Source organism: Typopeltis vanoorti, chromosome 1 (assembly GCF_054136105.1).
Source record: "Typopeltis vanoorti isolate ZY-2024b chromosome 1, IOZ_Tvanoo_1.0, whole genome shotgun sequence".
In the NCBI taxonomy this organism is placed as follows: Eukaryota; Metazoa; Arthropoda; class Arachnida; order Uropygi; family Thelyphonidae; genus Typopeltis; species Typopeltis vanoorti.
In genome coordinates, this window is record NC_143549.1 from 79,488,289 (window position 1) to 79,501,295 (window position 13,007).

Consider the following 13,007-nt stretch of genomic DNA (forward strand, 5'->3'; position numbering starts at 1 on the left):
CCAAATGTATTTGAAATTAGTAATTTCAAATACATTTTTTTTATTTTATTTGAATTCATTTATTTTAATTGAATTAGTAAATTCAAATAAATTGGTAACCTTTAAATAAATGAAGATGACTAATTTTGTACCAGTAATAAAGAAAATTATAAAGAATGCTGCTGGTGGCAAAGCAGAAACTTCTCAACTGCTTTGCTTGAAATGGATCAAAACCAAAATTATATTACATATTTGGAAAAAAATATCACATTGATTTATGGCTAAATGGTAGTGCATAAGGGAATACGTGTGTACATGTGTAGGTAGGGGAAGGAAGGAATGTAACTATCAGTAAAAAATATTTGAAATCATTAGAAATAATTTTTTTTTCTTGGAATAACTAATGTTTGTAAGTGCCTAAACTGCACTTCCATTTCACCTGTGCCATAACAGGATAATCTGTTTCACTCTGTTTAAAATCACTTGTAGAGAATTCTTTTCTTTCCTCCAATGCTACAAACAGCATGAGAGGAGCAGACAATATTAGTGATTTTTACCACATCTCATTGTGTGGCCTATACTAAGACATTCCTAAGGATAACAAGATATAAATGCCAACAAAGAGTATGATATATTACAGTGTTTTCTCCCATGACAATAGTGTAGAGAACAACCTGTAGTGCAACAGTATGAATAATTCTAGATGAACAACAAAGATAAATTAGATGACATAATAAACACCCTACAGAAATTGCTTCTCCAAAGGTTATTAAAAAGGGTTTCAGTTCACAGACGTGAATGTTCAGAAATTTATTTTTCACAATAAGAAATGGCACCTACAGTTAGGTGATAACACAGATTTTGGACTGATTATTATCAACGACAAGTTATATAATTTGAAAATTTTCTTTTAATCCCTAATGATTAAAGAATCAAATCTGGATACAATCAGATTTATTTATTTATTTCATGTCTAATGCAAAATTTAGCAGCTACATTACACAAATCATAAAATAAGAAGTATAATTTGCTATTTCGAACTGCATTTCTTACTTTATGATTTGTATAATTAAAAAAAAAAAGACAATAACAATACAAGTTATTGTTTATGTAATGAAAGATTTCATCACCATTATCCAGTAGGAAAGAATAATAAAATCACTTAATACAACCAAATGAAAATATGGACACAGCATGTGTCCATATGACTCTTATGACCTACGCCTTATAATTTTCAAACTGACATCATCCTTATGGCATGTTATTCCTTCCTCATCATCTTTTTTCTAACGAATCTCTTGCTTAATTAGATCACAAATCTATTTCACTCCTATTCTATTCTTTGAACTCTAGGAGCACATTCTGATATTGCATAATTTCAATATTTTTTTTAACACTTCCCATGCACTGTCAATATCCTTCCCATCCAACAACTGATACTGTGGCACAGGACCCAGCATACTCCTCGGGTGGTAATAATTTTCTGTTTTTGAAGTTAAGCATTGTAATCGCCTGAATGGAACATTCATAAACTTAGCTATTTCTCAATTAAGTACCACATGATCACTGTCACCAACCAGAGCTGAATAGTTACTTCTTTACCTAGAATCCCCTCTGACACTATAATCAAATCTAACACTCTTTAACCTAGAATTATGTCACATTCTGTTTGAGGAAGTTGAACTTACTGAACTCACAACAGCTCAGTAAGTTCAGTTTCATTCTTCAATGCTTCAGCTTCAATGTTTGGATGAAAATGAAACATGAAAATCTACTCTAATAAACTATAAAACATTAATTTTTTTAAAGAAAAAAAACACAATAAAACATAAAATTACCAGTTTTACATGAGCGCGAAAAACACCGACCACTCACAACGTGGCCTCAAACCCAGTCAAATCCACTGAGCCATAAAGTTCTAGACACATCAATACATTCAACCAATTCAATCAATACATCTCAACTTGTATTTCTGCTTGTTTTGAATCCTAATGAACATGTGGAATATTCTTGAGAAGCATGTATTGCTTATGATACTGTTGAATGTATTATTAATGTGATTAAAAAAACTCTCTGGATGAACTGCACTTTGTGATGTTTTACCACTGTGTAGAAGCAGATGTATAGCACTCCTCCTTTTTGGTTGGAAGCTTTATTGCCATAAACACAACATAACATAACTTCTAGACAGCCAAGTTTTCTATTTTGCTCTAAGCAGAGTTTCTAACAATTTACTGTCTTCTACTTTTGGAACATAAATTTCACACCTGTAGTATAGAATCTGTTGACATTTGGGACAATGCCTGTTTTGTAATTTAACAAAGACTATTCTACAACATCTTTCATATAAGGGATTACCGATAAAAGCACATGTACTAAACACACAAACGGTTAGTAATTGTGTAATTACTAACCATGTGAAATTTTGTAAAACCAAAAATGTACACTTTTTTTTTATAATGTCATTAGTTTTTTACTCAATTTCGGTTGTAGGATGTTGCTGGTTGTCTTCTTATTCAGCAGCATCCGGCATATGGCGATATACATTTATCTGCTGTCTCCACTTCCTCCACGAACTCTTGTCAAAGACGATGCACTGTCAAAATGGTTTACACCCTGTTACTCCCACCCCTGATCTTATCCTATCATACCTTCTCCTTCCCCAAAAATTTCCATCTTTCACCTCCCTCCCAAAGAATTCTCTACCCACCCTTAAAAAAACCAGGGTTTAAAATTCACATGTCTCCTACCTCACTGATAATTCTCCCACATCCTCCTATCCCCACATTTCCAAACCCCCCATCCTTCCAGTCATACTTAAACAGCAGATAAATGTATGTTGTCATACACTGGATGCTGCTGAATAAGAAGACACCAGCAACATCTGACAAAGGTATATCCGAATCATTCTTTTTATATATTCTTCATATATCTGTCTTTAAAACATCAGTAATGCTCTAAAAACTGAGTAAAAAAGCCAATGACATTATTAAAAAAGGTATTCCTAAACAAAAATAGGCTAAATAGCCATAAAAATATTTACTTAGAGGAGTAACATGAAAATTTTTCCAGAAATAATACCTATAAAAATGTACATACCTTTTAAATGTGTTCTCTCTACATCAAGAAATTTTGTTATCTTCTTTTGGGAGGCAGAGACCGGTTCCTTAATCATTTGTGTTAATGGTATAAGTGCCTTTAGTGGGCCTGCCTGCTTATTTACAAATTCAACTTGTTCAACTGTTGAATTTGCAGTTCTAGTACTAAGAACTCTTTCCTGAGAATGATTCCTTGTTCGAGTAATAGAATTTCTGCTGTTGACTGAAGGCCTTCTTTTTCTAGGAGATGAATTATTTTTTGAAACCTTTGTGGATATCTTAGGTGTTCCAAACACATTACTGGAAAAATTACATTTTAGAGTCTTTTCCGAGTTCACCTGCTGTTTAAATGTTCTTTTCGAAGAATTCACCTCTAAAGGCTGCAATACCTAAAGGCAATAAAAAAAAAAAATAAAATTTCCAATGACAAATTAGATCATTTTAATATAACTGCTGTCAGCATTTTTATCATTATTATTATTATCTGAAAAAACATACATCCAGGGAGTCAAGGACTCATTGAGGGAGGCTGTAAATTACCCAACCCAGCTATCATACCTACCCTTGAATTCATTCACACTAGATGCACTCACCTGTAAGGGCAAATTATTTCACTCACTCACTCACTGCTCTCTGGAAGAAAAACCTAATTCTTAGCTCTTTCTTGACTGCAAATAAATTTAATTTCCATTGATGCCCCCGTGCTCTCTCCCCACATTCCATATATAGCGAAAGATTTCATCAGTTGAAATGCTATAACACCCATTCAAAAGTTTATAGACCTCTATCATATCACCCCTCTTTCTCCAGTTAACCCGAGTCTGTAATCATAATCTAAATCCCATAATCCAGATATAATCTTTGTAACTCTTCTTTGCACCCTTTCCTCAGCTTCTTTATCCCCTTGGAACCCGGGAGACCAAATCTGCACACATTAATCCAAGTGTGGTCTTATCAAAGCCTTATAAAGAGGCAAAATTACTTCCTTATCCTTACATGTCAAGGTTTGCTTCAACATAGCAATTATTCTCTGAGTTGTATTTGCAACTTTTGCTATGTGATCTTTGAACTTTAAATTCTTATTCACCAACACACCAAATCCCTTGCCTCTTCAGTTTCTTGTAGCATAACCCCGCTAATATAATATGCCGCTGGAACTCTAATCATGCCAAAGTGCATAACTTTACACTTACTAACATTAAACTGACAGCCATTGTCGTTTGCCCAGATATCCAATCTATTCAAATCATTTTGTAATTGCTGAATATCAGTAGCATCCCTGATTGCCCTGCCTATCTTTGCATCATCAGCAAACAATTGCAAATCTGATGACAGACCCTGCTTGATGTCATTAATGTATAGATTGAACAATAATGGCCCAAGGACTGAACCCTGAGGTACACCACAGGTTACCTTAAATCTGGCAGATTCACACCTACTGTATACCACTTTTTGATATCTGTCTGTCAACCATCCACTGATCCAAGTCAATATATTATGTTCCAATCCCATATTCTCCAGTTTACACAACAGCCTATCATGTGGTATCCTATCAAATGCCTTAGAAAAATCCAACATTATCATAGTGTATCCATTCCCTTTATCCAACTCGGCCATAACATTGTTATAAAATATGAGCAAATTGCTAAAACATGACCTTCCTTTAGTAAACCCATGCTGTTCCCTGCAGAGTATAGAATGCTTGTCTACCCATTCTATATGCAAGTTCTTACCAACTTCTCTAAAATCTTCATTACCACACCAGAGATACTAATAGGTCAGTAGTTAGACACATCAGTTTTTGTACCACCCTTGTGCAATGGAACTATCATATATTCCTTCCATTCCTGTGGTATCATTCCTGAGCTGAGACTCAAGTTATACAAATGTGTGAAAGGCCTAGCCAATTCAGCTGAACATTCCTTTAACAAACGGACAGATATTCCATCTGTCCGTATTGACAAATTCTTATCCAGGTTATGCAAGAGCTCTTCAACCTAATTTTCATGAACCTCTAACTCTTCATCCAACGTAGCAGTAGCACCATGCTACATACACCTGGTTGATGTATGTAATTATCTTAGCAAAGTGAGCACTCATTAACTGAACAATCTCATTAGCTTCTAACACTCGTATACCATCTGCATTCAATAGTTATTCTTCCACATTCATTCTTTCTTTTGCTTGCGACATAACGATAAAATTCTTTTTGATTGCCTTTAGCTTGCATGGCCAATTTCTTTTAATACTCCGTTTTAGCTTTTCTCACAATACTCTCACGATATTCTTTCCACATCATCTTCTTCTTGTGGATCTCTAGCTTAATTTGATATAACTAAAGACAGAATTAACTATATATATGATCATAAAAAGTTTATGAGTGCAAAACTATAAATATATCATAACTTAGTAGTCTCCAGCCCTCCTCATACACATTGCAAATTCTCCCTGAAAATACAGTATATCAAGGCATTATTTTACTTCCTTAGCAAATGAAGTAAAAATAATGGTAGACTGTGCAAAAGTGCTATATGCAATCCATGAGTAACTGTTTTGTGCAAAAAAAAAAAAAAAGAAAAAAAAAAGTTGTCTGATATTGTAATAATCAATTTTCTCACTGTTAAGTTAATCAAACAGAGCAGCGCTCCTACTCCCTTTTATTTTAAATTTCCTGATTCAAACAAGTATGTTAAAGAAGTTCTGAATTAGTTAACTTAAAATGATGCTAACTATGAGTTTTCACAAATTCAATTTATTAACAATTCATTCTGAAAGTCAAATATGATCGCAGCTCCAACACAAAATCCTCATGTGAGGACATCTATGTATATAAACGTTTTAAAAATCATGAACAGCTTCCAAATATTAACAAAGAAACAATCTGACAATAAGTAACAACTTGAAAAAACCCAAAGAAAACATTGTCTGATTCAGCTAAAGAAACACACACACATATGTCTTAACTCATGGTTCATGTTGCTCTTTTTGCAATCTTCAGTGTAAAGGTACTATGTAATAATAACTTTACAGACAACCCTTGGACAAGAAAGTATCTTTTGACTTGTGATTGTGCCTTTTGAAGCTCTTTTTAAATTAAAAAAATAACGAAATGATCATATATAGGTATTATTGCCTACCTTTGTTGTATTTCTGGTAATGATCAAATTTGAAGTGGAGATTGTAGATGGTAATGAATGAATGAATGATATTAATTAAATTTAAAATCTGAGATATAAATAAAAGTCTAAAGTACAAAAATGACAGGCTATTTATTAAAAGATGGAACATGGACAAAGAATAAATTCGGTGATGAATGATATATTAATAAATTTAAAAGTCAAAATACATTAAAGGATTAAAAATCTAGAACTTAGAAATTGTGAAAGATGAAAAGACTGATTTATCAGAAGTAAAAGTATAAAATATGATTAAAGATGAATTCCATTTATTGGGTTGTAAGACTGTTATAGAGGCATTTTGATTGGTTGAGTTTTTTTTTTTTTTTTGTAGTTGGGGTGCTGCCAAACCTCATATGTAGGGGCAGTGGACATTGCAACATTATCAATGTTTTTTTCAATGGCTTCTGATATTCTTAACTATTTTTTTGGAAGTTAATATGAATGGTTACTTTTTCTATGTGTAGAACACAATTGTATTCAATTACATGTGCAACTATATCTGTGGTTGGAGCTTTTTTGGATTTGGTTAGTTTTTGGTTTTCTTTTTGGAAGAAATCAGGTATGGGTATATGACAATCATGATAATGCTTGTACAAGTGAGAATGAAGTGATAAACAACATTGCAACACTGTATGATTTCATGGATTGTTTTCTTTTCTGTTATGTTTAGCTGCTTTGATAATTTAGAGCAATGGTGAAACCAATTTTGTAATCAGAAAGTTAAAATATGTTTTAAAGTGTTATGTCTATTTTGTATATATGGAAATGTCAAGGTTTTATTATAAGAAATATTTATTTTCTCAAAAAAGTTTGCAGCTCTTATTTTAGCTGTCGAATTAACATAATTCATTAATTGCTGGAGGAAAGAGCTGCCAACACTTAGGAGAATATAAATATTTCTTATAATCAAATCTTGACATTTCCATATATACAAAATATACATAAAGCTATAAACATATTTAAACATTCTGATAGTTAACCAGATAACAGTGATTCTGATGTTGGCTGTACTACCTGTTTGACCATAGCAGGTCAGCTTACAAAGTATCTGGTAAACACCTGACAGGTCTAGGGGCTATGGCTGGTCTTTGAGAGGGGGGGGGGAGCAAATAAGGGATGCCAGATATTTATTTATATACGAGGGTGGTCTGAAAGGTTCTCGGCCTCGACCATAGATGGCAACACTATCAGCAAGATTTTTTTTTTAAGTTGGTACATTCTGTCATAAGCATCCATGTGAAATTGCAAGTCATTCTATCAAGTAGTTTGTTTTATACAGCTGTCTGATGTAAAAGTGTTGTCTGTATCCCCTGAAATGGATAAAATTGAGTATCGTGCAATTATAAAATTCTTTATAAAATTTTAACACCAAAAGAAATTCATTTGAAGTTCAGAAAAGTTTATGGGCACTCTTCATTTTCAACAATTAAGAAATGGGCTGCCAAGTTTAAATGTGGCCATACCAGCCTTGAAGATGATCCATGTGAAGGATGTTAAAAAAGTGCAACACCACCAGAAATCAATGATCAAGTGCACAATATGGTATTGGATGACCGGCGAGTCAACATACATAAAATTGCTGAGACTATAGGCATTTCAAAAGAATATGTAGGATATATTTTGCATGAAGAATTGCAAATGAAAAAGCTTTGTGCAAGACGGGTGTGGCAAGCTTGCTCACAGCAGATCACAAACGCACTTCGCATGAAAATCTCTGAACAGTGCGTTGATTTATTACTATGGATGAGACTTGGATTCACCATTACACATCAGAATCCAAACATCAGTCAAAGACAGAAGCCGGTTGTTCAGCGCCAAAAAAGAAAGTTGGTTCCATCAGCAGGAAAAGTCACGGCATCGGTGTATTGGGATGCTAAAGGCATTTTGTTTATTAATTATCTTGAAAAGAGTAAAACAATAACCAAGGAATATTATTCTGATCTGTTAACTAGATGAAAAAATTTGTGAAAAAGGACCTGGTTTGTAGAAGAAAAAAAAATCATCTTTCATCAAGACAATGCACCTGCCTACAAAGGCGTTTTGGCAATGGGAAAATTAATTGATCTGCACTATGAATTGTTGGAACATCCACCCTATTCCCCAGATTTGGCTCCCTCTGACTTCTATCTCTTCCAAAAACAAACTTTTCCTTGCTGGTCAGTGTTTTTCTTAGAATGAAGAGGTGAAAAAAGCTGCAGCTGTAGAGGGGTATTTTGCAGATCTTACTGAGGACACTACAGGGACGGGATAATGGCGCTGGAGCATCATTCGAAAAATGTATTAGTCTTAAGGGAGATTATGTTGAAAAATAAAATAAATTTGAAATTATAAATTTGTTTTTTCATTGTTAGGCCGAGAAGTTTTCCGACCACCCTCGTAGTCTACAAGATTACAAGGTTGTATTTTTTTTCATGATTTTGGTTAGTTTTTCAGGTGTCCTGGATACATGGGATGGTGTGTGGATTTTGGGATTTGGGAACATTTGCTATAACCAGTCTGTTTGCAAAATGGATAAGGAGGTTATTTGGATTCCTTATTCAATCTCATGATTCCCTCTGTCAGTATTTTTCTCATTAGGAGTGCATATTTGTAGCCATGGCCTAGTGCATTAATGGCTTCTGGCCTGAGAGTGTAGGATGACAGGTTTATTATGATTTCTAGTAGTTTTGAGGCTTGGAAGCAGAGTTTTTTTTTAATACATTGACAGATTTATTAACGAGTGACTTTATTTCAAGAATGGTGCCAGTGTGAGCCTTTGATGAACAAAAGTGGTGTTTTAATTTTACACAGTTTGGGATGATGTTATCATGGTAGTGTTTTAAAAACACTAATCTGTTCAAGTTGTCTGGAAACCTTTCATTTTAACTTACTGAACTGTTGGGCTATGGAATCATTGTGGATTATGGGCAGTTTTGTGGTAAGGCTTATATGTTGGCTGTTCATACAAGTATTTTTTTAATAAGGATACTACAACACAGAATACACACACTAATTCGAAATTAATAAATATTTCTGATATTTTGGCAAAGTCAAATTGCTATCATTACTGATATGTTTACGTAGGCACTACATTGGGTGAATGATAACGAAGCAAGACAACCAAAGGTAGACCTGATGTCACTATTTAGGTCTACCTTCAGGTAGACCTAAATAGTGCTCCCTAGTTGACTAGCACAGGTATTCTTGACATTGGATTTATATTCTGAGGATGAGTGTTTCCCACATTTGAGGCAGTTTCATTGATGCATCCAAATTTGTTGAGGTTTGGATAATTTTTTAAGGCTGAAATAAATTTCAAGAACAGTCTCTTGTATTTGCTGAAGTAGAATAAGGTGACCTTTTCTCAATGTATCCTGTGGAAGGTGTCCAAAGTGCAGTCTGCAGGTCTTGAGTAGCCGCTGTGTAGAACTAAATGTAGACCTTGTGCTCAGTGATTCTGATGTTGGCCATAGTAGACAGCTATAAATACTTTTTACAACACTTGCAAAAATATTTTGATAAGCGACTGGTTTTGGATACATAGCACGTAAAGCATCTTTTTCTTTTTGTCGCGGGAGCAGTGTATGTCGTCATTAGAATTTCTTTCAAATTGTGTCTGAAACTGATAAAGTTTCAGGTGTAAAGGCTTATGCACACCTGTAGAGATTTCTGAATGCCATTTTATTTGTTCTGACACTAACTGCGTTATGAGATTTCTAATAAATATTCTGCGCTGTATTTTCACATTGTTGTTCAGCGTAGGAATAGTTGCAGTGTAAACCAGCTAGTTATAAGAGGCCTAAAAATGGTTTCAATTCTATTTTGTCTATTCGTTTAGCATCTCTTTCTCTTGAATAACGGTTCGAAATAGAATTGATGTATTTATTTGTATATAATAAGTTTAGATCTAAAATATCATCTGTGATAAAGCAATTCCAAGTTCAAGTTCTGTCTTGGCATTTTCTGTGTTTGGGCTGAACTAACGGAAGTTGACACAAAATATTCTGTGGCCGTCTTCAATTTTGTCTTCTTTTTGGATTTTTCCACCATTTTGATTCTTTATTCTTTCCATGAAAATACAGTTTCTTGGAAAGGATAATAGTCATCTTCTAATTTCACATAATTGTCATCTAAATCACTTTCATCTTCACATTCAACTCTATCATTCTCATCATTGGACTTGAGTAAAACATTCGCTGAATCTCTTCAACATATGATGGATTAACCAATTGATATACTTTTCGACTTGACTTCATGTCACTTGCCTTTGGCAAGTGACGTGAAGTCAGTCTTTGTTTGCTTGCACTTGGATCAAGGAATAAACTAAATATGTAATTTATAGTCTAACCAAGTGAAAAAAAACTTCAACATCTTTCTCTAATCCAGAATAATTTAATAATGCGTGACACCTTTTGGCAACTCGTATATGGAAATATGACTTCTGCATTGCTTCAACCTTGGTATCACCTCTGGGTCTGGCTCTCACCGAAGAGACCTCAATAAAGGTTGAAACAGGTCTGGGTAGTGATTCTTCCCATAATACATAGCATTATACATGTCTGCAAGGAGATGCTCTGCATTATGGGATACTAAGGCAAGTAATGTGAAGTCAGTCCACCTTTGCCATGAGTTGCCCCAGTCCTGAAGATACTTCAGGTGCAAACTTTGTTTGTTTGCACTTGGATAAAGGATTAAACTAAATATATAATTTAAGAGATGGAAGAATTTGAGTGTGTAAGAAGTGCAGCATATTTATGGATTATGAGATATTGTTGAACGTAAGCGATAGTGGGCAAAAGATCGTCGATGTAGCTACAGGAGTAAGCGTAGTCGATGCTACAGCTGAGTGCTTTGAGTAGTAATGGTATGACATTAAGGGCTAAAGTGGCAATGAGAGCAGGTGGTGGTGGTGGGTTAGCGAAGGTGAGCGGTAAACCTGTGGGCGTGGAAGATAGTGAAAATGCGATTTGCATAAATGGCACTAAAAACTAATTCAAGATATGAAAGCAGAGTTAGCAAAGATGAAGCAAGAGATTAAATGTATGAGGAATAAACTGCAGAGAATTATGAATTTGCATGGGAATGTGAAAAAGAATGGGACAAAAGATTTGAAAGAAATATTGAATGATTTGAGAGTGCCAATGTATGGAGATTCAATGATAAGAGATGTGATGAATGTAAAGGTGAACAAGGTTTGTTTTCAAGGAGGTAGAATGAGCAGGGTGTTTGAAGCATTGGATAAGAGGAGTATGCAAGTAAAAAAGTTGTAATGGTAGTTGGCATAAATAATCTGGCTGGTAACAAGAAGAATATAAGGAGGGATGTCATGAGGCTGTTAAGGAGAGTGAAAGATAACAGAGGTAGGTAAGGTAATCAGCGTGTTGCCTAGGTATGATAATGATGAGTTGAGAGGGCAAGCGAAGATTTTGAATGGTATGCTAGTAGAATTGTGCGAGGAGAAAGGAGTTCATTTTGTGAATGTATTGCATGAGTTTGAGGAGGGTGGATACAGCTGTATAAAAGAGATGGGCTACATTTGAATGGATTTGGTGCGAGTCAGTTTGAAAAACTGTTGCCACAAGAGAAGATGACTGAAGTGAATGTAAGACCTGAGAAAGCAAAGAGTGTTGTGGAAGAGCAGGAGAGGAAGGTTGGCAAATGTGTGAATGGGGAGGTGAGTGGTGATAGTGTAGAGAAGGTACACATAATGGACAGGGAAACAAGGGGGGGGGAGGGTGAACAGGGAGACATTGTGTGAAAAGTGTAGATGATGGTTTCAGGAGTAGATGTGTGAGTGTGCAAGAAAGGATTAAGACAATCAAGGATGTGGAGATGATATTTAGGTCTGGGGAGGGATGTAACATCAGTGATGACAGGAAGGAGGAGTGTTATTGATGATGGAAGAGGAGTTGGTTGTGCCGATATAGGGTGGAGATGCCAGGAGCAAATACTGACAGTGGTTTTGAAGCAGTATGGTGTGAAGTGGAGGTGAACAGGATAAAATGTTTAGTAGGATGTTGCTGAAGACCTGGTGGCAGTGAGAAGGAAATGTTTAGACAAATTGATCTGGCTAATAAGAAAAGGGTAATAATTTTGGGTGATTTCAATTATGGTAATATAGACTGGAATCAAGAAACATTTATCAGAAACTAAAGAGAATGAATTCTTGAGTTTTTAACAGATAACTCCCTTAAGCAGTACATAACAGAGGTCAAATGTGAATCGAGGGTCTTAGATTTGATTATCTCATCAGAGGATATTGTTGTAAATGAAGTGTCACATCATCCTCCAAGTTGGTGAAAGTGACCATGATGTGATTGCTTGGATGGTGACCAGCCATATCAGAACTTTTGTAAGAGTTATATGTGGAACAATAAGGTGGATGATTATGGCAAACTCAGGAAGCAGCTTGCAGTGATATCATGGAATGAGGAATTGCATGAGAAGGATATAAAGCTACTCAGGAATTATCTGGCAGAGGCAATAACTAAGTGTATTCCAAAGGTCAGGAGATTCAATAAAGTAGGTGTAAAATGGATGACTGAAGAGGTGAAGTGTGCAATCTGGAAGAAAAAGGCATTGTGGAGGCGGTACAGCACAAGATGAGTGGAGATAATCGGTTACATGAGGAGTTCAAAGGGCAAAGAAGGTGACTCACTTAGTAAGGGTAGCAAAAGTGTGCTATGAGCAGCAGTTAGCAAATGATGCTAAAAGAAATCCTAGGGAATTTTTTCGATACATGGCCAGTAAGAAGGCAGAATGATTATAGGAA

The 13,007-nt window shown here is 35.0% G+C and overlaps 1 protein-coding gene across 2 annotated transcripts in view; it reads right to left on the reverse strand.

Moving 5' to 3' along the window:
* The window catches only part of LOC150110125 (uncharacterized), a 156,927-nt gene that overhangs the window by 25,959 nt on the left and 117,961 nt on the right, over window positions 1–13,007 (reverse strand). For both annotated transcript variants that reach the window (XM_090391576.1, XM_090391584.1), the window contains exon 7: window positions 3,079–3,466. In XM_090391576.1, the coding sequence (XP_090247702.1) occupies window positions 3,079–3,466 (388 nt within the window). The remainder of the gene's footprint in view (window positions 1–3,078; window positions 3,467–13,007) is intronic.